The sequence below is a fragment of the Eptesicus fuscus genome, chromosome 3, assembly GCF_027574615.1.
Source record: "Eptesicus fuscus isolate TK198812 chromosome 3, DD_ASM_mEF_20220401, whole genome shotgun sequence".
Lineage (NCBI taxonomy): Eukaryota > Metazoa > Chordata > Mammalia > Chiroptera > Vespertilionidae > Eptesicus > Eptesicus fuscus.
In genome coordinates, this window is record NC_072475.1 from 56,167,036 (window position 1) to 56,194,248 (window position 27,213).

Consider the following 27,213-nt stretch of genomic DNA (forward strand, 5'->3'; position numbering starts at 1 on the left):
CTCCAGATTCTAGGCACCGCTCCTCACATCTTTGCTCCTTCAGACCTAGAAGTAGTCCTGCCTCCAATCTCTGCTGTTTCGAGATGTGGGATAACTTGGAAATCCAAACCTTGTTGAATTCCGTTCTCTGTAGACCAAGCATGTCAAACTCGTGGCCAGCAGGAATGAGGCCCGCTGGCCACAAGTTTGACATGGTTGCTGTAGACTGTCCCTTCATTAAACTCTCTGAAATTACCCAGGTTGAATAGCCATGTGTTCCCTGACAGAGAAGGAGTGGAGCCGTGTGTTCCCTGACAGAGAAGGAGTGAACCCCCATGTCATGCCATTCTAAGATGCCTCTTTTCCTTTTGCTGGGAGGGTGTGCATGGCACCGATGAAGAGGACCGCTAGAAACAGTAGTTATTATGATTGTGTGTTCCTTAGCAGCAGAGTAGAACACTATTTGCTCTTTAGGGCTGTGTTCTGCACAGCCAACAATAGGGACATAACTAATATTACTCAGAAATTTGTGTAGAATGTGGTAACTGTAATAGAAATGATAAGCCTTCTATACATAAGCAACAAAATAAATAAAAAATGGATATTAAGAGACATAAGTTTTAGCCCTAGCCTGGTATGCTCAATAGTTAGATCTTTGGCCTACACACCAAAGAGTCGTGGGTTGGATTCTGGTCAAGGGTACATACCTGGTTTGCAGGTTCAATCCTTGGCCCACATGTGGGAGGTAACCAATCAATGTGTCTCTCTCACATTGACCTCTCTCTCTCTCTCTCTCTCTCTCTCTCTCTCTCTCTCTCCCACCCACCCACCCCCTCTCCTTCTCTCTCCCTACCCCTCCTTTCCACTCTCTCTGAAAATCAATGGAAAAATATCCTTGGGTGAGGGTTAAAAAATAATAAATAAATAAGGTATGTTTTAGGCCAATGCTCTCATTGGTCCTGTTTCTGGACTTTCCATCACTACTCCCCACATCCTCCTTTAAGGTCAGGATGCCAACAACAAATCTCAATAGGCCCTTAGAACAAAACACATTCAGTGATGACAGTGTGGATAGCCTGGGCTCTTTCATGCTGAATATAGTGGGAGGAAAGCCTTGCAGTTTTTACCTACTCATCTTTTACTTATTTATATTTTTAAACATTTTTTATTGATTTCAGAGAGGAAGGGAGAGGGGAGAGAGAGAAACATCAATGATGAGAGGGAATCATTGATAGGCTGCCTCCTGCACACCCCCTACTGGGGACAGACCCCATAACCCAGGCATGTGCCCTTGACTGGACTGGAAGCCTGGACCCTTCATTCTGCAGGCCGATGTTCTATCCACTGAGCCAAACCAGCCAGGGCTACCTCCTCATCTTTTAACTGTCTTTCTGGCTCTCTGCTTATTTCTATTTTTCTGGTGATGCTGCACAAAGATAGTGCTGGCTATAAGCCCAATCTATCTCTAACTGAAATCAGTAGAACAAGAGCAAATGTTATCAAATAATAAGCTGTGCATATTGGCACCTTGGTTTGACTGGCATTGCAGAATGTCCCCATCTTAATTTCTTGTCGTCTTTCCTCACCAATATGACACCTGCATTCCTTGCCAGAACACTTAGCACCTCAGCCGCGCTGCTAAGAACAGAATTAAGTGGCAGATACATCAAGTCACTAACAACTGGTGGTGCCCTTAGGAGCAGCAGAAAGATGATCATGACAAAGCAGGATAACAATGATGATGGAAAGGAGGGATTCAGTGCAATAAAATGACCCAGGATTTCTTTACTTGATACTTAGAAAATCCTGTCTCAAACATATGGCCAACTCCAATAATCATTGTGGGTAGCTTACCCACACTGTGAGCTCCGCCTGGGCAATTATTCACTCTTGGGCTGGATTTTCTATCCTGTCTCTCAGTCTCTAGGGACACTCATCAGCTGCTTGTATCTGAGTATTTCCTCTCTACTCCTTTCATGTACAAGTAACTGCAAGCAGATAGCAGGCCAGAAAAACAAAAAAGCTAGATAAGCATAGGATTGATGACAGTCAGAGAAGATAACAGGAAAACTCAAGATTCCTATCCAGGCCCTGGCTTATCATAGGCACTCAATAAATATTTGTTGAATTGAGTAAAAAGAGTTGTTAGGAAATTTAATTAGAAGATTTTTAAGGTGCCTGGCCAGTGTGTCTCAGTGGTTGAGCGTCGATCTATGAACCAGGAGGTCACTATTGGATTCCCAGTCAGGTCACATGCCTGGTTTGTGGGTTCCATCCTCAGTAGAAAGCATGCAAAAGGCAGCCAATCGATGATCCTCTCTCATCACTGATGTTTCTATCTCTCTCTCCCTCTCCCTTCCTCTCTGAAACTAATAATTTTTTTTTTAAATTTTAAAGAAGACTTTTAAGGCTTCCTACCCTGATATTCTATAATTCCTCAGCACAAAATGATAGAAAGTTTGGAGAAGACACAGAAGGTATTTGCTCAAACTTATCAGGAACAAGAAAGGGAAGTTGGAAAGAACTCATCTCAAGCTAATATAGATCCCAAAAGAGTAACTAGGACTGTTTCAAACTGTCACACCCAGGATGATCTGGGATGGTCCCAGGTGATGTTCCAAAATTCCCACCCAGAGTCCAAGGAGACTAGAAAGCAATTCTCTTAGGATTTAAGACGCAGACAAGATCTGAAGTGAAATTCTAGGCCTTACTTATTTAGGAAGCATGAGAAAGGAGTGTATGTTGGTGGGGTAGTAATATTCTGTTTTGAGGTCCTAGATTTTATGATTTTTTGGTGTGGTTTCCCCCCCCCCCCCAGTATTATAGAAACACACAGTTCAGGGCAGGAAAGCTTCCTAGAAATCCAGCCTCCAGCCCCACGGAGGAACTCGTTCTGCAGCATCTCTAACAGAAGGTCATCCAGTCTCTGGTGGCAGGAAGCTCACTTGCTCCAGAGGCAGCGGCATTGCTGCTGGACAGCTCCCATATGGGCAGGTTCTTCCTTCCCTTCAGTCCTGATCTCTAACTTCTACCCCTTCATGCCACAGACACTGTGCCTATTCCCTGATCCTGGGGGCAGCTCTCCTGCTACCTGAAGTCAGGAATCACTTTTCTTCCATTTTTCACTCCTTCCAGAAAACGTCCTTCAATCCTTCCACTGCAGAGACGCGGTTTGCAATCTCTCAATGTGCTGTTCCCTTGACAATACTCTCTAACTGGTCACAGTTCATAAAATAGGCTGGCAGAGTCCAGTGCTGCAGAGTTGGATGCAGCGGTCCCGGCATGGCCTGGCTTTCACAGAGCACAGTGGGACTGTTTCTTCCCATTCATTTCTAAATTATCACCACCATCTGTTTAATCATCTATTCTAGAATGGTGCTCAAAATTGACCATCAAGATAAATGGTTCCAAACTAAACTACCAAACAAAATAGATACAGACTCACAGAAAGAGAGCAGGCAGATAGCTCTTGTGGGGATAGGGGTGTTGGGGGATAGAGGGATTGAGCAAAACGAAAAAAAGAGATAACTCATGGACATGGACAACAGTGTTGTGATTGCAGGGGGGAAGGATGGGTGGTGGTGGAAGAGGGCATAGAGGGGATAAATGGTTATGGATAAAATAAAATAAAATAATAATAATAATAATAATAATAATGATAAATGGTTCCTTAGATTCCAGGATCCTCTTTCACTACTTCCTGGTCCTTATTTGCTTGTCTTCTGCTGGCCTGTTCATCTCCGATGTGATCAACTCATATATTACACTGCCCTTTATGGTGACTGGTCTGCACTGGGTAGGGAAATACCCAGGTTTTCCCTAACTTTCTCAACTATCTCTCCTTCTCACCATGAATCCTCAAGCTGCCTGGCACATAGAGACTCTAAATAAAGAATGAATAAATGCATGTCAAATGCTGCCTGCAGCCGGTCACACCAGTCTGTAGAGCAGTCTCCCCTATCACAGGAGCCTGTCCTTGCAGTCTCCTGGGCTGTGGCCCAGAATAGAGCATTTCTTCCATCAGTATCATCCACCTAATCTAGCTACTCACTTCATGGTTCCCCTTCTTCCCTAAAGCCACGGCTGAGGAGGAGGGTGGCAAACACTGTCTGACATGCTCCGTTCTTCAGTTTCCCTCCACAGCCTCCACTGTCTCCAGAACAGTTCTGTTCTAGGTTTTGTTTCCAACAGTCCTCATGTGTGAACTTGTAGCCAGCAGAGTTAGGAAGTGACAGGGTGGGCATGACTAGTTGGTAAACTCTGAAGCCAGCCAGGTACTCACACTCCAGGTGAGCACAGGCCCCCGGGGGAGAGAAGCAGCAAGCATCCCAGAACAGTTCTTCCCACTGAAAGTGGCAACAGGACTCCTGCCTCCCACCTGCCAGAACCTGGGAGAACTTTCTCTGTTCTCAGGAGCCCAGGGTGCCGTGCTTGCGACCACCCTCTGGGAAGCAAAGAGCCTGCATCTAGCATATTCCTTCAGTGGGAATGTGCTGTTTCTCCTTTTTCATGACCTTCCTCTCAGCCCCTCTTGGGTTTCATTCCTCTTCACCCAGCGGAAGTCTTTGCCTTTTTAATTGCTTCCAATCTATTTTATCCCATCTCTACTTAACAAGTCAGAATGAAGAAAAGTGTTCTTCCAACTCCCTCACTTTCTATTCTAAAGAAAAGATGAGCATGCATTAGCTGCAGAGATGTGATAAACATACCAAAAAGAAAAAAAAAATGAAACCTTCATGTCCCCAGGGATCCCAATTTTTTCTGGCTCTAAAAGAACTGAGAGTCCATTATGGGTCCCCATGACAAGTTTTCCTGTAAATTGATTTAGAAAATGCCTGGTTTTATGCCTGTTCATGTACCAGGGAAAGGTGCTTTTAAAACTGCTTAGCCCCTAGATGGCTAAATTACCTAGATCAATCACGGGTTATTTAGCCCATCTCCTTACCCAAGACAGATGGGAATACTTCTACTGAATACAGACCTGTACAAAAGAAGTCTCATATTCTATTCTTCAGCTCAAAGTCTTATGTACAAAGTTTAGAAGTTTTTCTTTGAATATTATCAAAATTTTTTTTTGTTGGAGCTTAAGATCTCTTGTCATTTTTCTAGTCTCCAGTGGACATCATAAAGGAAAAAAAAAATAGACACTATTCGATGTCTATTTGTTCACAGCCTTCTGCTTGGAGCTCTTCAGGGCTCCTCATTCTATTCAACATCCTTCCAAGCATTTGATGACTGCTCTTAAATCCCCTTTACCACCTGCCCATCACCATGCACCAGTCCCTTTACATCTGCCTCCCCTGTGGCTCTTTCAAATGTAGTGCTTGCCTCGCCTGACACCTGCTTCAAGAACTTAATCAGCGTGTTCAAGAAGTATCCAGGGCTGTCCAGCAAAGGCAGTGCTGAATATATAGCTCCTCTCTGTAACTGACTAATTCTCCTATAAAATGCACAGACACAAGATGAAGATTCTGAAAGCCCTGCGCACTAATTCTTATTTGCCACACGAACACTGGCCAGGCTCCAGTCCCACTAGGAGACAGAGAACAGAGTTCTCATCTCTGTGAGGGTGAAGGGAGCCCTGCGGCATCAGTCAGGAGGACCTAGTCCTGGGCCCAGCTTTGCCACTGACACCCATACGCAACTTTCTCCCATCTCAACCCTGCTTCCTAAGCAGACCACAGCACGAATTCGCCTGGATTACTTCCGGGGCTCTTCTGGCTCTCACATTCGATGATTCTCTGATTAGGCAGAGACTTCTCCTCTCCCTCCTTAAAAGACATAGACCACTATACATATATACATATACCATGCTCTTGGCATGTCTCCCTCCACCAACCTCTACAGCCAGCACCACCTAGAAACACTCAGAAACCAGGTTTTCTCAATCTGTTTATTTTATTATCGTTGTCCTTACCCCCAATAAAACTTCCTATACTTTTTTCCTTAATCATCCACCCAATGAAATTTTAATAATTCAAATATATGATATATCTGTTTACACGCTGTATGTACGATAGAGCTGTGCTTAATGCATAAAGGAGCAAGTTTTTTGCTTCCCCCAGCACCAATCCCCCTTGGTGGCGCTATTACCTCCCTTGAAAATGTATGACCTAGACTGAGCTGAAGGCTGCCTCTTGAGTGATACAAGTGGAGTTATTTGACCCAAACTCCAAAAGCCAAAAACATATTCACAAGCCACAGGTTTTAAAAAATAATCCAATACACAAGCCAGAGTGTAATCAGTCAGAGTTCCCATTTCCCCAAAGGAAACTGCAGGGTCCCCAGCCTTCCTCCCCAGGCCACGCTCCCCAGTTCCAAGTGCAGTCCTGGTCCTCTGAGCCTGGGACCTTCACCGCTGCCTGCAGATCCCACTTCCAGCTCCCACTCCATTCACAGGAATCCCAGAAGTAACAATGGGACTGATGGGAACGTGACGAACAATGGCTGATGATGTTCCAGAAATAATTAGAATCCACTACAAGGGCAGAAACACCCCTGGCCTCTGGCAGGGGTGGAGGCTCATTCCAACTCCCTTGCATCAGCCCAGATCCCCTCCCCACCGTCCCCTGCGGGACATGCCCCTTCACCTTACCTTGGCACGCTGGCCAAATAGGTCACGAGTTTCCGAAGGTCTTCCTGTCTTATTCTGTCATGATTGCTGCGAGCAGGGAAGGTCAGGATGGGCCCACCTCGTTTATCCCGGCCCCCTGCAGGGAGAGAGGGGTGAGTATGAGAAAACCAGCCATAAAGCGTGCTGCAGAGGGCGAGTTCCATCTGTGTGCTGGATAAAACAGGCAGGAGCATGGTGCCCAGAGAAGCCTGGTCACCTGGGACAGGGGCATGGGATTTGGCTGCGGTAACATGTGTGACCTTGGGCGAGTCTTTTGACATCTCTGATGCCTCATCTGCAAAATGCAGATGAAAATAAAAATGACCACATTACAGAGCTGCTGTACGGACGGATGATGGCTTGTGGGGAAGTACTTTGAAAAATAAAGCTCTTTACAAATGTGAAATAATAGTGAAGGCGGTGTAACTATTCTTATTGAGAAAGCAAGCCCTTGACAGTCTGGAAATTTAACCTCCAATGTACTTCTCCTCACAGGGCTCTGTGAGGTGGGAGTGCTCGGGATTAACTGACTACCATGGTGAGAGCCCCTGAAGCATCCAGCCGGGCATCACCGCTGGGAGGATTTAGATTCATACAAAAGACATTGTTTTCTACACAATCCAGGACCCGCCCGGCCTGCCTGCCTGAGGTGCCACCTGTCCCTCCTGCTGGAGGAGCACATGAATCTTTATTAGAAACCAAGATCCTCAAGGTCTTAACCGCTACATATGCATTGTACACACTACGAATGTTTCCTACATATCACATTTTTTAAAAAGCTGGAAGGAGTACACTGAAACGATGAGCACTGCTGTTATTAGAAGCTGGGGTTTGCGTGATTGCCCTTTCTTTCCTCTCTTTTCCAAGCTTCCTACTCACTATTTACTCTATGGTTTTAAAATGTATTTAAATATTCAAATTCATTAAGGGTGGTGTGATTAGGAAGCAGGGCCAAGTTTCTCAGGAGAGTTAGATGGGGAAAAAGCTAAGATGCAGCAGCCATGACTTTACAGGTACCGACTATCACACAAAGCAAACCTCTGTGTCCTGATCACAGACCCCCCGCTCCCCACCCCACATGCTTGTCAGGCAGCCTCTCACATCCTCCAGAGCAGGGCCCACAAGGGAATCTAATGTAAGAGGGAGGGAAGGTTGGCATGCCCGTGCCCCTCCCCCTACCCCCAGGGAAAGAAGCTTAAAGCTTAGCCCTTGGAGAAAGGATCTCTTGCAAGCAAAGGTAGAGCCCGAGTGTGAGTGCATGAATGTTTCCCTGTGATTGTGGGGTCCTGAAGTCACACAGACAGAGGGGAGGCTCAACAAAAAAAAAAACCCAATCCATTCCAGAAGAGAGGAAATAAGGAGGCTGCAAGGAGAAAAGGATCACATAAGATCAGGGCCACTAAGAAACTTGCTCTGAGGGAAAACTGTCTCCGCACTGCCCCCTCCCCCAGCCCCACACCAGGGCAGACTTGTGTGGAATCCAGGCCCCCAGCTCCAGACCTTCCATATCGCACATCCTGGTTCTTTGCCCAAATAACCACCCTCAGCTGCCTTCCAGGTAAAGGAAAGGAAGCAAAAGGACTGAATGGAAGGTTTCCTGAGAGCCAGGAGGTCCCCACACTCTCGACCTTCCTCTCCAGCTTTGCCCTCACTCAGAGGTTTTTCACTCAGGTGGTGCTTTTAAGGGCGGCAACTGTTGCCTTCCTTCCTGACTGCCATGGACAGCTTAAGAGAAGAGCCATGGGAACAAGGGAGCCAGACTGGTCTGGTTGGCCAAGGCTAACCAAGCAGTTTGGAGGGCTGTTGGCAGTGTCCTCCCTGAGCCAGAGCCAGTTCTGTCCTTGGAGACAGAAGTTTCACAAAATCATGGCTGGGAAAGGGTCCAGATGGCAGGGGAGGGGACTGAGGGGAGAAAGCCTGAGGCAGTACAATCCCCTCCCTTCAGGAAGTGTAGATAAGGAGTCAGGAGGGGGCAGCAGGATCAAGCCAGATATTTTTCAGAAAGGAGAGGACCTTCCAAGATGATAGGAAGAAGAGGAGGAATAAGCACAGAGGAAGAGAATCACTATGCTGGCAAGAGTGGGGCAAGGGATGGAGCAAGGTCTCAGAGCAGGTGGTACAACGGTGGCTGGGGGCCCTGCAGCAGGCTAATGGAATGCAAAGAGGGAGGAGGAAACAGGAAAGTATGGAGAGGGAGGGGTTCGGCCTACATGCGGAACACAGTTCTTTAAATGAAACAGGAGATAAGATCACCTGCCAAGGGTCAGGAGGCTTGAGGTGCTGGGAGAGAGGTGGAATGGGCCACGGTTGGCAAGTGTCCCAGAGAATGAAGCCTGGGTGTGATACAGGCTTAAGGGAAGGTGGCAGGGTATGGGGGCGTAGTGAGGGCTCTGCTGAAAGGTCTGGCCGTGGTGCCCATGCCAGGCTCTAACATGAGCCAAGGCAGAGTGGAGCCAATGCCTGGAGTGAGTGGAGCCGGGACCACTGAGGGTAGGAAACATCCTGCTGGATTATGAGCTCCCAGGGAAGAGGGAACGGCATGCTTTGTTCATCTGCTATCCATATTCTCCCAACTGACAGGGGACTGTCAGAAAGGGTCAAAGGTAAGAGCTGAAGGCCACAGGCAGATATGTCAGGGTCAAGGTCTTGGATGTGCATGGCCATGGCAGGGAGGTGGAGGACTCTGCTGCCAAGGAGGCTGAGCAACCGCAAAGCTATAGAATTCGATCGATAACTGACATGGGTGCTAAAGTTACAGACGGGGAAGGCAGGGATGAAAAATGAGAACCCCCTCCTGAAGTCAGTGTGCGCATTAGGGCAGTGGGCCCCAGAGGGTGGGAGGCAAAAGTGGCCAAGTTTTGAAAAGGTGATGAAGATGATGGCAGGAACTTCCAAAGCACCGTTCCCTTGCTTATCAAGTACCTGCTGTTTGTCTACTTGTGCAAGGCTTTGGTGATAGAAGCTGCAGGACAGGAGTGCAGAGAATAAAGAGGGAAGGGTTGCTTTGATGTTCTAGAGACGGCACTGACCCCCTTCCACTGAGGCAGGGCCAGTCAGGGCTGCTGCGGAGGAGGCGGGGCGGGAGCAGGGAGAGTTAAGGCTTCCCTGTCCGAGGTGGAGGGGAATGGTGCTTAGGTTTTTCTCAAGGTGGTGGGGCGGGCGGGGGGGGGGGGGGGGAAGGCGGGGCGGGGGGAAGATTCAGGCTCCAGTCAGGGCAAGCAGATGAGGGTAGTTTTGGGGGAAGACAAGAAAAGTACATCTAAAGAATCATACTAAAGTTTGGTCCACGAAACTTGAGTTCTGCAAGATGTTCATGGATATCGTAATAATTTTAAGGGGATGAGGTTGTTCTGCAGTGTGGGAAATGTTCTCACGTGTGCTGCATGGATATGTGCTTTAATAAGAGGGGGGCTGCATTATGCAGTATTTCCCAAACGTATCTGAGAGTAGAGCCCTGTTTTCTCTTTTGAGGATCACTGTTGTTCCATGGAACACATTTTGAGAGACACAGCCCTAGAGCACACAAGACTGTGCCACAGCAGCACAGGTTTCCTGGGAACCATGGCAGAGAGGGACATCAGGAGGTGGCCAAGAGGAGAGTGTGAGCGCACAGGAGGTAACAGGATGCAATGGACCCTGCACAAGAAGGCTGGATAAAAGGGATATAGGTACTGTGAGTGGGAGGCATAACACACAAAGGAAACCAGGGGGAGGGGCAGGGGGAGGTTAGGAATGACAGAGCAGGATGGGGCCTGGCTGGGACAAAAAGGCTCCATGAGGCAGTCCCAGATCCCGTCACACACGTGCACACGCCCACGTGCAGAAGCCGCTGGGCTGGACTGGATTATTCTAAATGTGCGTTCCCATGGCAGCACTGCGTTCCTGTACCCTGGCCCTGCCGGGGGCCCAGCACGGGAGGGCGGGCACAACCAACAGTTTTGTTTCTCTGCTCACCGCCTTCCTGCAGTCCTTTCTTCTCAGAAACAAATACAACTGCTACCCTGCGTTATCTAATTCTGGGTTTCTTTAATTTGTCTTATTTTGTGTTTTGTCTTCTAAAAGCTCAGGATACAAGGAGCTTTTTTATTTATTTTTGTGTTTTAGATGCAGGCAGTCATCTCCCTGGGGCTCCCAGCATCCTTCCCAGGCACGGAAGGACAATGTTCCCTAAGCCCATGGGCATGAATAAGACTTACTCCATGCTGCTTGACCGACATGGGCACAGGGGCGTGAGCTGTACAGAGCCTTGGTCCTGCTCTGGGAAGCATCTACCTGCCTCACGCCTGACTAGATGCCTTCCTGGCACCTTGCTAATGGTGCTCCATTAGGACAACTCCCTATACTTGGGCAGCTCTTCTCTAGGGCTGGCTGGGCCCTGCCCCAGAGGTCCAGCTGAATCACACGGGAGAAAAATAAACCATGAACAATCAAGCAAGAGTTGCCATGTCAAAGTGTACCATGTCCACATTCATATACCCTGAACTGATGTGGAACAAGATGGGGCTCAAAGACTATGCATTAAAGCCAGGAAGGCCTCCTGGAGGAGGCAAAGTGGGAACTGACTTGGAAAGTCAAAGAGAGGCTCAGACTAGAAGAAGGTATGGGGAAGGCACTCCAGGTAGAGGAAGCACCAGGCATGAGAGAATGGGAGGACTAGGAGGATACCCAGGGGACAAGGAGGACATCAGGTTATAGGCTCAGGCCATAAGAAGAGGAAAAGATCCAATCGGGCTCCCCAGAGGGCTCTAGGCCCTGTCCTGGGAGGCCAGATGATGGGCAGCAGCAGAAATTAGAGGCCGAGTGCTGCCCAGTGGCCTCCAGGACTTCAACTCAAGATCTTCCCTCGTGCTCAGCAAGCACTCAGATACAAGTTTGCAAAGGCTTTGGAGGTTGTCTTAGCTCCGTCTCCACTCCTGCTAAGATCGCTGCCACGTGATGCCTGCCCAGGGATCAGCCTGTGTTTCACTCATCTTCAGGGACAGGGGCTCACTACCCAACAGACAGACAAGCACCTAACACTGATGGGACAAGCAGCTTCCTGGTAACGCCCCTCTACCAGCAACAACAATAATGAAGTCCTGGTAGTAGTAGTATTAGTACTAATCATAGTAACACAGAATGCACATAGTACCTTGCAAAGGCTTACAGATTCGCATCTCACACTCTGTCCTCACCTCCCGCCCAACACTCTAAATCACTGGACTTGCTTCTTCCCTCTGGTCAGGTGGGAGACACCTGCTGCTTGGTTACCCTCCCCCTCCCTCCCTTCCCTCCCTTCTGGCAGTCACCCAACAGCCAGACCAGCACTGCCTGTGTGCGGAACCCCTGCACTGTGGGACAGTGCTGGCTCTTTCCCTGTCATTCTGCTGCCATTCCTTGTAGATGACCAGGATGATCCAGAAGCCAAAGTCAGTCCACAAGGCTTAAGCACTTGAGCAGGTTTCTTTAAATGTGATCCTGGGCTCTTCACTTTGCCATCCCCCAACCATCCAGAGATTCTGATCCAGGAGGCATATATGAAGCCCTAGAACTGGCACCCAGAGTGATGCTGGTGCACCTTAGAGTCTGGCTTCAATTACATCAGGAGTCACCACACTTTTTCTTAAAGGGCCAGATAGTAAATATGTTAGGCTTATGGACATCTATCTCTGCTGGAACTATTTCTCACTAGGCTTGTCCCCAAACATACCAGGCCCTAATCCCTGGGAACTGTACATGTTACCTTATTTGGAAAAAGAATCTTTGCAGATGAGATTAAGTTAAGAAACTTGCGATGGGAAGATTATCCTGGATTATCAGAGTGGGCCCTAAATGCAATCACAGGTTTCCTCACTGTGAAGCAGAGGGAAATCTGACATAGACAGAATTGCAGAAGGCACTGTGAACATGGAGACAGAGGTGGGAATGATGTAGCCACAAGCCAAAGAATGCTGACAGCCACCAGAGCTGAAGAGGCAAGACACAAACTCTCCCCTCGAGCTCTGGAGGTAGCATAGCCCTGCCGATACCCTGATTTCAGCCCAGTACACTGGTTTTGGACTTCTGGCCTCCATAACTGCAAAAGAATAAATCAATTTCTGCTGTTGTAAGCCATCCAATTTCTGGAAACTTGTTATAATGGCAAAAGGAAACAAATACATGGCCTAAACACATTCACATGGCTGCATTTCAATAAGTTTATTTACGAAAAAACAAGTGGTTGATCTACAAGCTATAGTTTGCTGACCCCTGAATTAGACTTTAAAAGGCCCAGGTGCACAAGATGGGTTGGAGAGAGATGTCAGAAATAAATATTTGGAAGTCACTATTCAGAAAAATAAATAGATAGATGCAAACACTCACTTGAGTTCCCTTTGCCAGGAAGGAGAGATAAGAAGGAGACAGATAAAAAGGATATAGAGCTCAGCGGATTGATTGTCATCCCATGGACCAAGAGGTCCCAGGTTCAATTCCCAGGCAGGGCACATGCCCGGGGTTGCGGGCTCAATCCCCAGTAGGGGATGCACAGGAGGTAGCTGATAGATGTTTCTCTCATTCTCTCTCTCACTCTCTCTCTCTCTCTCTCTCTTCTCTCTCTCTCTCTCTCTAACTCTCTCTCTCTCTCTCCCTTTCTTCCTCTCTCTCTAAAAATAAATAGAACACAGTTTTTTAAAAAGGAGACAGAAAATTTTAATATCCTGTCCATGACCCATTCAGAGATGAACCAAATAAAACCTCTGGGAATTATGACGTGGACAGACCCCGCCAGCTGGAGGCTCTCTCCAAGGGGCTTCAGTGGCTCCTGTGGGCCCGATGGGCCTGGGAGCAATGGACAGGGTGAGGTGTATGTGTGTGGGGTGTGAAGTGGGGGGCACCCACCTGTGGTTGTAAGCATCCTCCAGAACACCCAGCTGGAACCAGAGCTCCCCCTTCTCTTTCTGCCTCTGTAGAGAGGAAGCAGCTGCTTCCAGCATCCATTCCACCCGCACTTCTCTCCCACTAACCCACAAAGAAGTGAATGCCACACATGTGCATGCGCATACACACACACACACACACACACACACAGCTTCTCTGGGTCCATCACAGAGAAAAGTTCCACAGACACTCACCGGAAACGAAGGCCACTTTTTCCTTTAGGATGGGAAGGACATCAGAAGCTTTCAAACCATCATTCCGAAAAGAACCTGTGGGACAACAAGAGAGAAGGAATCAGGGTGAAAGAGGCCAGGTGGCGGAGTCCCTGGGCCCCACCCTCAGCCTCCCAACCACACCATGGGCCAGAAAGTCATGTCTTGTTCAGGCCCTATTGCCCGGCCCCATGGAACAGGAGAGGGTCCACTTCTAGTACCAGCCCAGGGTCTGGTGCACAGAAAACACGCAGCAGATATCTACTGAACAGGGTCATTAATATCAAGAGGGACCACAATGCCCTCAATCATTCTATTTGCCTTTCCTCTATGTGGCACAGCAAATGTGAGTCTTCATTCTGCGAACAGAGAAAGGAAACCACAAAAAAATCCCCACGTGGAAAGCGAAGTTGAATGTGATACCCTTCTCCATGCCTCTCTCCCTCCCCTTCAATGTTGCCATCATCAGCCCTTAACAAGCAGGAGGTGGAAGACACCAATCTCCTGCGAAGAAAATGTACTCCCGTCTCCGCTTACATCTCGCTTCTCTGTTGAAAAGTCCTTTCTGGGGTCTAGTTGAGTTCCTGTTAGGGGGTTGGAAGGAGAAGCATGGGGCTCACACTGAATGGAAGATAACCATGTGCCTGGAGAAACAGTAGCCTCAGGAGGCAAAGGACAACCCAGCCAGGGCTGAGATGCATGGGAAGGGAGGAACCAGCTTCCACACACCCCCAAACCTCAGGTCAACCCACGTGCCCCTGTCATTAAACCTGGACACCCCAAAAGGAGTTTCCAGGAAAGCCGGCCCACACCCAGGTCTCAGCTGTGTGTCACCTCAGGGGACATGGCACAGAGGGACCCCGGAAGAGAGGCAGCTCTGTGTGAGCTCAGTGAGACAGAACTAGAGCCCACGGACACCCCCTCGTGCCTTTCTGCTCCTGGCTTACTCTCCTGCAGTGCAAATGTGACAATCTACAGAGGAAGAAACATGCTGGGCAGGACAGTCCCACTCAGGGCTGTCTGAACCCCTAAACACTGACAAGTTCAAGAGATCCAAAATTGTCGGGAATTTTGACAACAACCAGGATTAAGATCACTGGCCTAGGGAAGGGAAATGAGCCCACTGCACACTCAACCATAGAATAGAAGTGATATATATACCCCGAATGCCAGTCGTCTGGTCACACCCTAATCCAAAACAAAGTTCCTATGTGTCTCTGACAATGTCACCTATTTCTTCTTTTTCATTTTTCACTAAATGAAGACAGTGAGCCTTTTCATTCATCAGTTGCTTCTATTTACAAGTTGGCCCACAGTACCTGATGCTGGAGGAACCCACTGCAAGGCTCACTTTAAGAAAACCGTAGGCCAGTGGTTCTCAACCTTTCTAATGCCGCGACCCTTTAATACAGTTCCTCATGTTGTGGGGACCCTGCTAGCGGTTCTCAACCTGAGAACTGCTGCTGTAGAGCCTAAGACCATCGGAAAACACAGATATTTACATTACGATTCATAACAGTAGCAAAATTACAGTTATGAAGTAGCAACGAAAATAATTTTATGGTTGGGGGTCCCCACAACATGAGGAACTGTATTAAAGGGTCGCGGCATTAGAAAGGTTGAGAACCATTGCTGTAGGCAATAGAAAAAAATAACACCATAAAAAAAGAAAGTTTAATTCTAAGCCTTGTTTTGCACTTTCTACCCTTAGTCTCTATAGATCTTTAGGCTCTGATTTTATCTTCCAACACAGAAAAGCTATTAAACCTCACTAGTAGGAACCAATTGGGATAAATATAAATTATTATAGAAATAACAAATAGATACACAGGTTGGTTTGCTTTTACCCTCATGCAATGAGGACAAGTTTCAGCTTCCTTGGTAAGGAAGCATTTTATCAGGCTTTACCAACTAGACAAGGATCATCTTTAATTAATACATGAATTGTTTGTGTAAAACAATGCTTCTGCATCAAAATAGCTTATTTTCATATATGAAATGTTTTTCTATACATCAGTTTTAAATCATTCTCCTCTACATCAATAGACACACTATTCATTTCTATACAACAGTGATTTTCAACTGATATGCCACAAGAATTTTTAAAACATGAGATACCTAACTATTTAGTCAGGGCACTGACCTCTTTTCCCTTAGGTTGTCAAATAAGAAAATGACAGCAGCTAATACAACAATAGGCATCTGGGGTGAATGAATCAAAATTATACCAACTTTTCGTTGGATCAGCAAAAAAAATACATTTTTTGGTGTGCCCCAGAATTTTAGTAATTAGTTTATGTGTGCCATGAGATGAAAGGGTTGAAAATCACTGATATAGAAAAGAAATTTAATATGAAAATCTAAACTTCAGCCCTGTCTTCTTCCAGATTATTTACAAGTTCAAAAATACTAGTAGTAAGGCCCCAACTAATGAGATTTTACAGTATAACAATAATCCACATAATCCTCTTCTCTCCTGAACTCCTGTCCTATTTTTCCACTGCTCTTCCTCTCCTCCCCTCTGTGTTAAAATATACAAGAGAACTCTAATTCTACACAGTCCCAGGCCTTAAGGAAGAGTTCGGAATTTGCTGGAACAGAAGCAAAAGGTTCCCCATCCTACTCCCTCCTCGTTCCCACCCATGGAAAAGGAGAGGAAGCTCCAAATCTCATCTTCACACCCACTTATCATGCCCACCACACTCCCTTCTCCCCTCCAGGCTCCAGGACCCTAGAGAAGGGAGCAGCTTGTCCGTGCAGCTTGCAATCATGGGCTCCACTAAATGTCAGTACCTTGGGATGGGCTGGTCTAAGATTCCTAGGGCTTCCTCTTTCCAGGCCAGAGTCCTCCCCATCCAGCTCAGACCATGGCTGTGCTATCTGCCAGGCTGTACCACTATAAGAAACCCTAAAGTGACCAAATTTACAAAATCCTTAACTAGGGGATGATCATTTCCAGCAACAATAACAAGATTTTTCACATTACAAAAGGAGTTGCTCCGGGGTCTCTTTAAATAAAAGCTGCCTGAGTGGTTTAAATTAGTTTTTCATTTGCCAGAATTGAATTACAAATAACTTTTCAACAATATAGGTATTAGGTAAGGCCAAGAGGAGCTAAATTAATTAGCCCAGCAGCTCAGAAGTTGGTGACCTCACATAGAAAACCTATTTGCACTGGCTGGAGATCCTACATATCAATTTCCCCAGGGCCACTGTAAAACCAGCAGTCAGAATCTGTAATAAAGGGGAAGTTCATTGAATGCTGACGCAAACAGGACCAATCAAATAGTGACATGTTTTCACTATCAGGTACATGTCTGGGCAGACTTCTAGTAAATGGTCAATAAATATTTGATGAAATAATAAATAAGTGAATGAATTGTTAACCCTTCCTAAAGGGACTTGCGCAAGGTCAATGGCCTCATCTGTCACACCAAGCGCTGGTGATCTGAGCAGATGATCTCCAGAGTACCACTCAGCATTGAGACTTTCCAAATCTCTTCTTCATATTCATTAGCCGTTAACATCCTCAGATGATCAGATCAATAAGCTTTGAAAGGAAGTACTGGGAACAAATTCCCTAATGAGATTCAGTGTACTTTCTGAAGATAAAACAACTCTTCCCTAGCCTCCAAGCCCATTCTTCCCCAGGAATCAGGTTAGGGATTGTGATGCTCAAGGCACAAATTACCAAAATGGGAGCCTAGTGATGGAAGACCGTCTGTGAGGCAGACCTGAACCGCGATTGCGACCTCTGATATAAGGGATGTTTGCTAGCACAGGTTATAAACTCTAGACCAACCATACACCAGCTTCCCCTTTAAAGAAAAGCCTGTTGAAACAGTAGGCCCCTTGCGACCTATAAAGGAAGCCTGAAAAGAAATATAAGCCCCTAACCCCTTGGTACCAGTTCCTGTAAGGGAATAAAAAGGACCAGAGGGCACCCTCATGGACCTGACCCAATGTGAGGACTGTGTTTTCTCTTAAGGACAAAGGCATGCTCCGCTGGCGTTCAGCGCCAATCCCACACCATTCGTGTCCCGCTGCTGGCAGAATCACCAGCCTGCTGTTCCCGTTAATTAGCCAAGTTGAAATGCTCTGCATCTATTAGGAAAGTGAAGACTGCCGCTGCCATCGCCCCAGGATCTCCAGCATGGGTCTTCTCCAAGCCCCACTTCTGCCTACGCCTCGCTCCAAATGTGTTACGCTTACATTGCTGCTGCCTGTTCCTCTTGGCATTGTCCTGTCACCATTCTCCATGCCGGACAATGCCAGTCATGCTCACGCTGGCTCCCAGCCTGTCTGTGGCCCCATGCACAACAGCAGGACTGGTGTCACAGTCCCTGTCCATGGTTGTGTGGCTCTGGGATGGCAGTGAGTCCCCCGGACAGCTGGGTGCCTTGTGCGCCATGCTAACTTCCTCCAGAAAGCAATCCCAATGTCAACAAGTGAAGAAGCAAACAACTAAAGGTTGGGCATGTGGAAGTGTAAGCTGCCAGGACACCCATGGATTGCTCTTTACTTCCTTCGGTTTTCAGTCACACTCCCTTGATTTGCACTTATTTAGAAGTTACTGTGTAAGTTTTCTAACGTTGCTTCAAGTGGGCCTGAACCCTGTTCCACCACCGAGATGGTGAATTCCCCAATGCTCAGGTCTCTGCCTCCTTTTCCCACTCTATCCTTGTGGCGTCCAGCATGGAGCCTCCATCAAAGCAGCGCTGAAATACTGACTGGTCTGCCACAAGGAAGAAATCTGGCTTACAATGGAGAGAGAAGTCCAAGAGCCCAATAGGCCAAACCTTGGTTTGGGCACAATTTGGACAGTTTTCTATTCTATTTCTATGCATTCTTTCACCAATTCCTTATTAAGCACTAGGCCTTATGTGAGGCTTTGGTGATACTAAGACAAATAAGGGATAGATCCTGCTCTCCAGGGGCTTGCAGGCAGAGACAGACGGGTATGCAGAAAGGATAATGAGCTGTTATCAGAGATAGGGCATCACCCATGGAGAATACAAGAGGGCTCAAAAGAAAGACTTCCTAAAGGTGAGTCCTACAGCCTCGCCACTCAAAGTAATAAGCATCACTGGCCAGTGAGAACCTTGCTAGAAAAGCAGAATCTCTGCCCGGCTCATGTGGGTAAGTGGTTGAGCATCAACCTATGAACCAAGAGGTCACGACTTGATTCCCGGTCAGGGCACATGCCAGGTTTCAGGCTTTATCCCCAGTAGGTGGTGTGCGGGACACCGCCAATCAATGATTCCCTCATCATAACTGATATTTCTATCTCTCTCTCCCTCTCCTTTCCTCTCTGAAATCAATAAGAATATATTTTTAAAATAAATGCAGAATCTCAGGCCCCACCCAAGACCTACCAACTCGGAACCTGCATTTTAATTAGAAACCCAGGTGATCCACATGCATTTTATCTTTGGGGAAGTGCTAGACACGGAAGTACATTTTTCTATTCCAGAGTGGCCTCAGAGGCAGAGATAGATAAAAGCATCCTTTAGCCTCATCTAAACAGAACCTCTGGAGTCTGATCTTGTGCTGTTTATCACCCCTCCCATCTCCTCCATGGGAATCCCAGAGAGTCAGCCATTACCCTGTAGCCCATCGCTCAGATTCAGCTCCTGAATAAAAATGCTATTCAGAAGATAGATAACCTCCCTTTCCAGGGCACTGAAACTGGACCATGTCTTGTTTTTTGTTTCTTTGTGGGGTTTTTTTTTTTTTGGGGGGGGGCAGTCTAAATGCTTTTGAATAATACCTGTCCAAACTGCTCAGAATTTGGGTAGCTTCATCCACTCTTTCATGCATCAAATATTTTCATTTCACAACAAATCTCTCCCATTACCCCCTCAGACCCATTTTCCTCACTGCTCTCAGCACCATAAGTACTGTCACTGATCATTTGTATAGACCAGTGGTCGGCAAACTCATTAGTCAACAAGGCCAAATATCAACAGTACAACGATTGAAATTTCTTTTGAGAGCCGAAAACCGACTTCTGCGCATGGGCCACGAAGTTTCAATCGCACTGTACGTTTCAATCACACAGATATTTTGTGGAAGAGCCACACTCAAGGGGCCAAAGAGCCGCATGTGGCTCGCGAGCCGCAGTTTGCCGACCACTGGTATAGACCAAGATGCCATCTCTGAGCTGGCCCTGGAGGACAGAGGAGCTAGTTGGTTTATGCCTCTTTATCACACCTGCACTCTCACCCACAGGTACAAAGCCCTGGACGCTGGGCAATACTGAAAGGAAAAGAGAGGAAGGAGAGGTGTCCCCACCACATGAGAACACACTGCTCATGTCAGGCAATTCTCTCCTCAGAGGGGAGACCCAATCTCTGCCCTCTGAGAGTCTCCAACCTAATGAAATACCTAGCACCCATTTCCCCAACACCAGGAAGCTACCAGACTCTGTATATAACACAACTTAAGATACTAAGATTCTAACAAACACTCTCCCATCCTGCTCTCAACCTGGCTGCCCTGTATCTTCTACATCCTGATTGCTGGTGCCATCATCCGCTGAGTTACCAAAACAGAAACCTGGGCGACATCCTAGATTCTTCCACTCCTACATCCCAAATATCAATTCAGTTGTTTGGTTCTGTTGATTCTGCCCCTTAAAACTCTGTCTAAGCCATCATTTCCTCTGTGCAGTTTCCCTGACCTCTGGTCAAGTTGAGATGTCCCTGGCTGTTCCTTGTACTCCATCACTCCTGAAAGGCATTCCAGTGTTTTCATTCTACTCCCCATTATCTAATCCTGGCACCTTGAGGGTAGGATCACATCTGGCCCCTTGTTATACCCAAGCACCTAGTGCTGTGCCAGTCACACACGAAGGGTTCAGGGAACACTGAACTGAACCGGAGCACGCACAGACCCCAGGAAGACGGGAGTAAGGATGATAGTTAGAGGCGAATCATCAGGCTGCTTCCCCAAGGAGGTGATCTTTGAACTGGACTGTGAATAAAGGAAGGGCCAAGGAATGGTGCTCTGGTGGGAAGCAACGCATGCCAAGGCAGAGAGGGAGGGGCAAGTGAGCCGGATGCCAGCAATGGAGAGAGCTTACTGGCTGAACAGAAAAGCAGACTTAGGGAGTGACGGAAAGGAGGGCGTGGAGGTGATCTCACTCTGACCCTGACCTCTTAAAGGGTGGACTTTGAGGAAGGTGACAGCAAAGATGTGGTTGCAAGTGCCTTTGGAAACTCAGAGAGCCAGGAGCAAGGGCCAGAGCTGGTGGAATGTGGTCCCAGAGCAAGGCTGTGACTCCAGGCAGAGCTGGACCCAGCAGGCTCTGACCCCAACCTGCACATCACATCCTGCCCCGTCTTCAAGGAGACAGAGAGTGGGACACGAGGCTCCTGCTGAGGTGGATGCTGGAATACAGGGCAAGGACCCTGAATCACTGTCTCTTTATTTTCTCCCTAAGTCAGGAGGAAGGTTTGCTGTGCGGTACCTCTTGGGAGACTTCCAGGCCAGTAGCAGGCAGGAAGTTCATGTAAGATCCCCATGAAGATGCAATGCGGAACTCAATAACAGGGGAAAGAGACTTGCGGTCCCTTCTCCATAAGGACTACATGGGCAAAGCCCTTGGGCGGAGACACTGTCAGCGCAGCTGGAGATGGGAGGGAACCTATCGGTGGGTAGAGGTGAAGATCTTCATTCCCCTCTCTCCTTCCCCTCTTTTTATATTAACACAAGAAAAGGAAAGAGAGGTGACAAAAATGAAAGGAAAATGGTAAGAGCAGGAGAGAAAGAACACACACACACACACACACACACACACACACACACACACACACACAAAGGTTAATGTCTCCTGTTTACAGACACTAATGAGCTATTGAGGAAACTGCCTGTTGGAAAACTCCTCCAGTGACTATACACATGTCCCTTGGAGCTCTCGTTAAAACAACTACTACTAAGGCAGGAAGTGTGAGCTAAGAGAAAGGGGTAAACCCAGCAGAGAAAGAGACTGGGCAGCTTTGTGTCCGCAACACAGCACACAGCACAGTATGGAGATCCACCTGCCTCTCCGCATCCTGGGGATCCATCCGCCCACTGTGAGGCCAACTCCCACATCTGTCTCTCACCACAGACGCCACAAATGTCAACCCAGCCCTGGCAGCGTGCTCCTTCCTGGAGTGAGCTGCAGCCGTGGAGGAGAGACACGCCCTGAGGAGCAGAGCTCTCTGCCCTGACGCTGGGCCATGGGACTTCTAAGAAGAGGACATTTATGAACCTCAGCTACCTGATTTCAATGCACAGGGGGAGAGGAAAAACAAACAAACAAGGGCTCCGCTTTGGCAAATGCTAACTGCTAAGCTCTTCTAAGCAAACTGACGAGGTCTCATGCGATGTGAGGCAGTAACTAGGGATTTGAGATGACAGCCAGATTGGACAGTCTTTACTCTAGAGAGAAGCAATGTCTGTCTCCTCTCAGTTCTGACATGCATCTGAACATCACTCTTCACAGTGACTGTTTTCTGCCTTGTGCTATAGTGAGCTGTGCACTTCCCCAGGGAGCCTTCCCTAAGCCCTTCCCCACCCCCAGTTGTATGTCACATGGCAGGTACATCACTGCTGCATCTGGACCCCTCTCTAGACTCCACGCTCCCAAGGGCAGGGACTGGGTGCTTATCTCCACATCTCCAGTGCCTGCAGACAGCTGGTGCGTAATGAGTGACCCAAGGGCTGACTCTTACTCATCAGTGCTATGGTGCCTTCCACAAAAAGGTGCTTAATAGCTGCTGTGCCTCTTCTTCCCCTGGTCCCTCCCTGTGCCTACTTCTACCCCCCTCTCCATCTTTCTCTCACACTCCCCAATGAACTCTAATTGAGGCCAATTTCAATATTAACTTTCTAAAGTCAATATTAGATATAAAGGCCTGGTTAATGGGCTACTTTTGAAGAGCAGAAATATGTAACACTTACCATTGTTAAATCAGCTCCATTAAAGATCACTAATAATTAGCACTTTACACATGTGGGTAACACCTCTCTAAGCCCAGCTAATGAGCAAACTGTTTCTGTTTATTCTTCACAACATTTAATATTACCTCGAGTTGAGACCTCAACTGCAATACACACAGGCTCACTCATCCTCCCTCCCTCCCTCCTCTGAAAAGCTGACATCATTCGGTGTACCCTAGACACAAGAAAATAGCCACTTCAGAAGTGATTATATCTGCCCATCACTTCTTTTTTAAACTGATTCTGTGCTAACTGACCTGGTTATTTAAAGTGCTCATGAATGGTGGTGATGGTGAAAGATTTATTGTCTTTTTGTTATGCTGAGCATTATTCTTAGATGGGTCCTCAAAGTAACACAGAACATTAGCCAGTGATGAATTAGTCAGTGACAAATATAAATCAGCTGTTGAACATTAACTGTATATTTGCTTTTGTAACATATTTAGAGAGAATGAAGAGGCAGTTAGAGGCAGAAAGTATGTGCTGTGGAGACATAAGAGTCTCACTCCTTGGGACCCTCACTCTCAGTCCCCTGCCCTCTTCCCCAGGTGCCCATCAATAGCATTTTAATTTTAATTAATGTTAATTTAATCGGGGTACAATGACTTTAGTTCAAGATGAAATTGTGGATGTGAAAAGCCAGCTTTGTGCCTCTCATTATGAAAGGCACTCTGGCAGGCATCCAAACATACAATGGCCCAGCACCTCCCAATGCCTTTCCCCCATCCCCATTTCCCATGGCCTGAAATGCAAGTGTAGGTGGCATACAGCAGCAACATAGGCTGACTGCAGAGCTCAGAGCAGGAGACCCTCACGGGCAGCTCCTGGAGCAGTCTCTCTCACCCCAGCCCAGAGCTCTCCCTGCTCTACTCCATGCTTTCTGATTCCACAGCTGTGCCATTCCTGCCCTAGTCTCACTACCATGCCCATCAGTCGAAGCAATGCCACAGCGACATACCGGGCTCAGGCCCACCACAAACAGGGAACTTTGAGGGCCAAAGTAATAACAAAGATTGCAGAACTGTAACCCAACAGATGAGAAGGACCACACCTAAAGGTCATATTACTGAATAAACTAGGAAACCAAAGCACCTTCTCCCACTTCAGACACATGTGCCGCTGTCCTTGGTCCTGAGTAGCTGTGTAGTCACTACTTGGAGTGGCTGCTGTCCAGCTTGTCCCACAATATATGAACCAAATGAGAAAGACCAAGATAAAACAGACACTAAGATATATCCGGGAGATACACAAATGTGAAGAACTGTTGGAAAGACATAGACATGGAGAGATTACTGTAGAGAATAAAAATACTTGTTCTGGTATTGTCTTCAAGAAACTGCAGTAACTAAGAAAGAAAGGTCTGTGAACATCACACACACACACACACACACACACACACACACACACACACACACACACAAACACACCTGCCACAGAAATGAGACAGCATGAACTCCAATACCATGTTTAAGTTTCTGGATAAACTGCTTCACTATATCTGAGGTAGATGAGTTGGCCTAGAGCAGTGGTCGGCAAACGGCAGCTTGCAAGCCACATGCAGCTCTTTGGCCCCTTGAGTGTGGCTCTTCCACAAAATACCATGGCCTGGGTGAGTCTATTTTAAAGAAGTGGTGTTAGAAGAAGTTTAAGTTTAAAAAATTTGGCTCTCAAAAGAAATTTCAATCGTTGTACTATTGATATTTGGCTCTGTTGACTAATGAGTTTGCCGACCACTGGCCTAGAGTTTTAAGCAACTTTTAAATCTCTCCTTAAATTATTACCTTGGTTATCTAAACATTTCCCTATTCAGTTCAATAAATATTTATTGAGCACCAATGTGTCAGACAAAGTTCCAGTCCCTGTGGGTACAATGATTAAAAATGCAGAATTTTTTTTTACCTAAAATGACATTTTGTTTAGGGGGAGAATCAAATACATCAACATGTAATTTTAACATCATGTAAGTAACATAATGATAGAGGTACATAATACATACAAGAAAATCCCAAAGGAATAATAAAACTTGAGCTCTAAGAAAGTATCTAAAAAGTGAAAGAGCAATAACTACAGAAGAGGCAAATGATTATAGTTTCCTCAGCAAGGTCCTGGACTGGACAGGATGTTGGTAAATATTGGGGTCTCTCCACTTGGTTTAGGGCAGTGGTCGGCAAACTCATTAGTCAACAGAGCCAAATATCAACAGTACAACGATTAAAATTTCTTTTGAGAGCCAAATTTTTTAAACTTAAACTTCTTCTAAGACCACTTCTTCAAAATAGACTCACCCAGGCCGTGGTATTTTATGGAAGAGCCACACTCAAGGGGCCAAAGAGCCGCATGTGGCTCGTGAGCCGCAGTTTGCCAACCACGGGTTTAGGGGAACACAGAAGAGTAGCTAAGACAAGGTATTTTCCACCCCTGACTCAGACCCTCTCAGAGTAACACAGAGATGAGTTCATATTTGTCAGAGAGAAGTAACGAAGTTCCCCTGTGGGCCTAGCATAACCAAGAGCCAGCATAAACTAGGAAATAACCAAGACCAGGAGAGAGTCTAACTCATCAAGCCATTTCCTTAGAAAGAAGCAATAACAATGCCAAGTATAATCCGAATATCTTATGAAACTAGAATCCTTCTCCAGAATTATGGAAAACAAGGAGCTAGGAGGTATCTGCAAAGGGTTGCCTATGTAACCCTCAACTCTGCTCACCAGAGGACATACTAAGCCACACATTCCAGGACCACCTAGTGAGCCAAGCAGGCTTCCTAACCCTGCCTCAAAAATGTGTGTGGTTGGGGAGGGCCATGGACCTCATAAACCTGCATGCAAATTATTTCATGTATGTCCCTATGTGTTCTTTTTCTGATAAGAGAATATGATCTGTGTAATTCTAGTTTTCATCACATTTTCAAAGGGGTTGATGGCTCCCAAAATGGTTGAGAACCACTGGTCTAAAACAAAGTCAAAATGAGACCCTTTCATTTGTCTCAAGTGCTAACCACTAGATCCTATCGCCCAGCACCTACCTCACTTATGACCCAGTTGCTAACATTCATGGTTTAGCTGGGACCCAATACTTTGACGGGGCTGGTACAGAAAGTAACTAGAGGAGAGAAATGATTTAGATTCCTTAGCTTGGATAACAGGAAGCTGAGGCAGACAGTGGAAGATGAAGGCTGTATACAGGATCCTATGCTCTAAGGATAAGCTTAACCAGAGGTGGTTCTGTTCTCTCTCATTGTGGAGTTCCTGAGGACCAGGAGAACTGAGGTTAAATGTGAAATGAGTTTTATAAAGGCCATGGAAGTACCTTTCCTGGCAGTCTTCCAAACTGAAGACTGGCCTCTAGCCCCTGCCAGCAGAGGAAAGACAACCTGAATCTTCTGGATCCATGAGAGCTCTGATCAGGGTCAGAGCCAGCCAAATGGGTCTGCAAATTTATTTCAAAAGATCCCTTGGAAGCTGGTTCATGGCAGAATAAGAAGGGGGTTCTCGTGTCCCTAGTCAGGCAGCCACAGCCGGGCATGCCTGGCCACTATTTGCTCAACAAGCCATTTTCTGCATGAGATGGCAAGCTCTCCCTGGGCAGGCACATCCTGAGAGACAGCCCTGAGTAAGCACTTAGTAGCTGTGTGCCCTTGGACAACTTACTTAACCTCTCTGAGTCTTTGTTGCCTCCTAGAAGATAACAACACCTACTTCACAGGTGATGATCAAAGGAGAAAATCTATTTGAAGGCATCAGACACATAGCTGATGCTAAGTTAACATAACGCTCCTTCCTCTTCCCTCTTCATCTTGGCAGTCTTAGCATAGGGCATGGCAAATAGATGCTCAATGATAAGTGATTATGTGAATGAACAAGTCAGAGAATAAATGAGTAAGTGAACGGAGTAAATCAGAAAACAACAGCTAAAAACTGCCTCCTCACCTTCTCACTACATACCTGTAAGCCACGTTGCTCACACTCACCTGTGTGGTTCCTCTGAATTTTATTGTTCCTCTTCCCCACCCAATCTGGGCTGTTGGGCAAGCATTCCAACCACTCCTGTACCCCTAGCCAGGTTCTCCAGATGCAGACCAGCTACTGAGTGAGCTGACTGAGCACTAGCACCCTCCTTCTGCATCGGAGGGCTATGATCATGGGCACCCTTCCCACACTGATCTCTAAGGCCAGGGGCTAGCAGGCCTATTCCTTCTTCCCTGGCTCCTCTCCCCCCACCCTGCTCTTATATGGCTGGGTTCCAGCAAAGGTGGGTTCCAGGTCCAGGTAGTATTTCTGAGAAGTACCCCTCCTGAAAATGCATCCGATAACAGGGCCACAAGCTGTGATGAGGTAGCCCCAACATTTACCTGCAGACAACACCTTCAGAGTCCCAAGCAGAGCCCCAGCTGCCTGTAGGGAGACAGAACCAGAGGCCTAAGGAGAGTCTGTGCCTGTGGATCTTTTCTTCGATTGGCCTTGAGCTGTTAGGCAATTGTGAAGAGGGAGTTCACAGGGGAAGAAAGGCTAGAGAGGTTGCAGA

General features: G+C 47.0%; 1 protein-coding gene across 6 annotated transcripts in view; it reads right to left on the reverse strand.

The window, feature by feature from the left end:
• The window catches only part of KALRN (kalirin RhoGEF kinase), a 664,115-nt gene that overhangs the window by 452,457 nt on the left and 184,445 nt on the right, over window positions 1-27,213 (reverse strand). For all 6 annotated transcript variants that reach the window (XM_028131137.2, XM_008155509.3, XM_054713909.1 and 3 more), the window contains exons 2-3: window positions 13,684-13,758; window positions 6,575-6,689 (exon numbers count right to left, since the gene is read on the reverse strand). In XM_028131137.2, coding sequence (XP_027986938.2) covers window positions 6,575-6,689; window positions 13,684-13,758 — 190 coding nt within the window. The remainder of the gene's footprint in view (window positions 1-6,574; window positions 6,690-13,683; window positions 13,759-27,213) is intronic.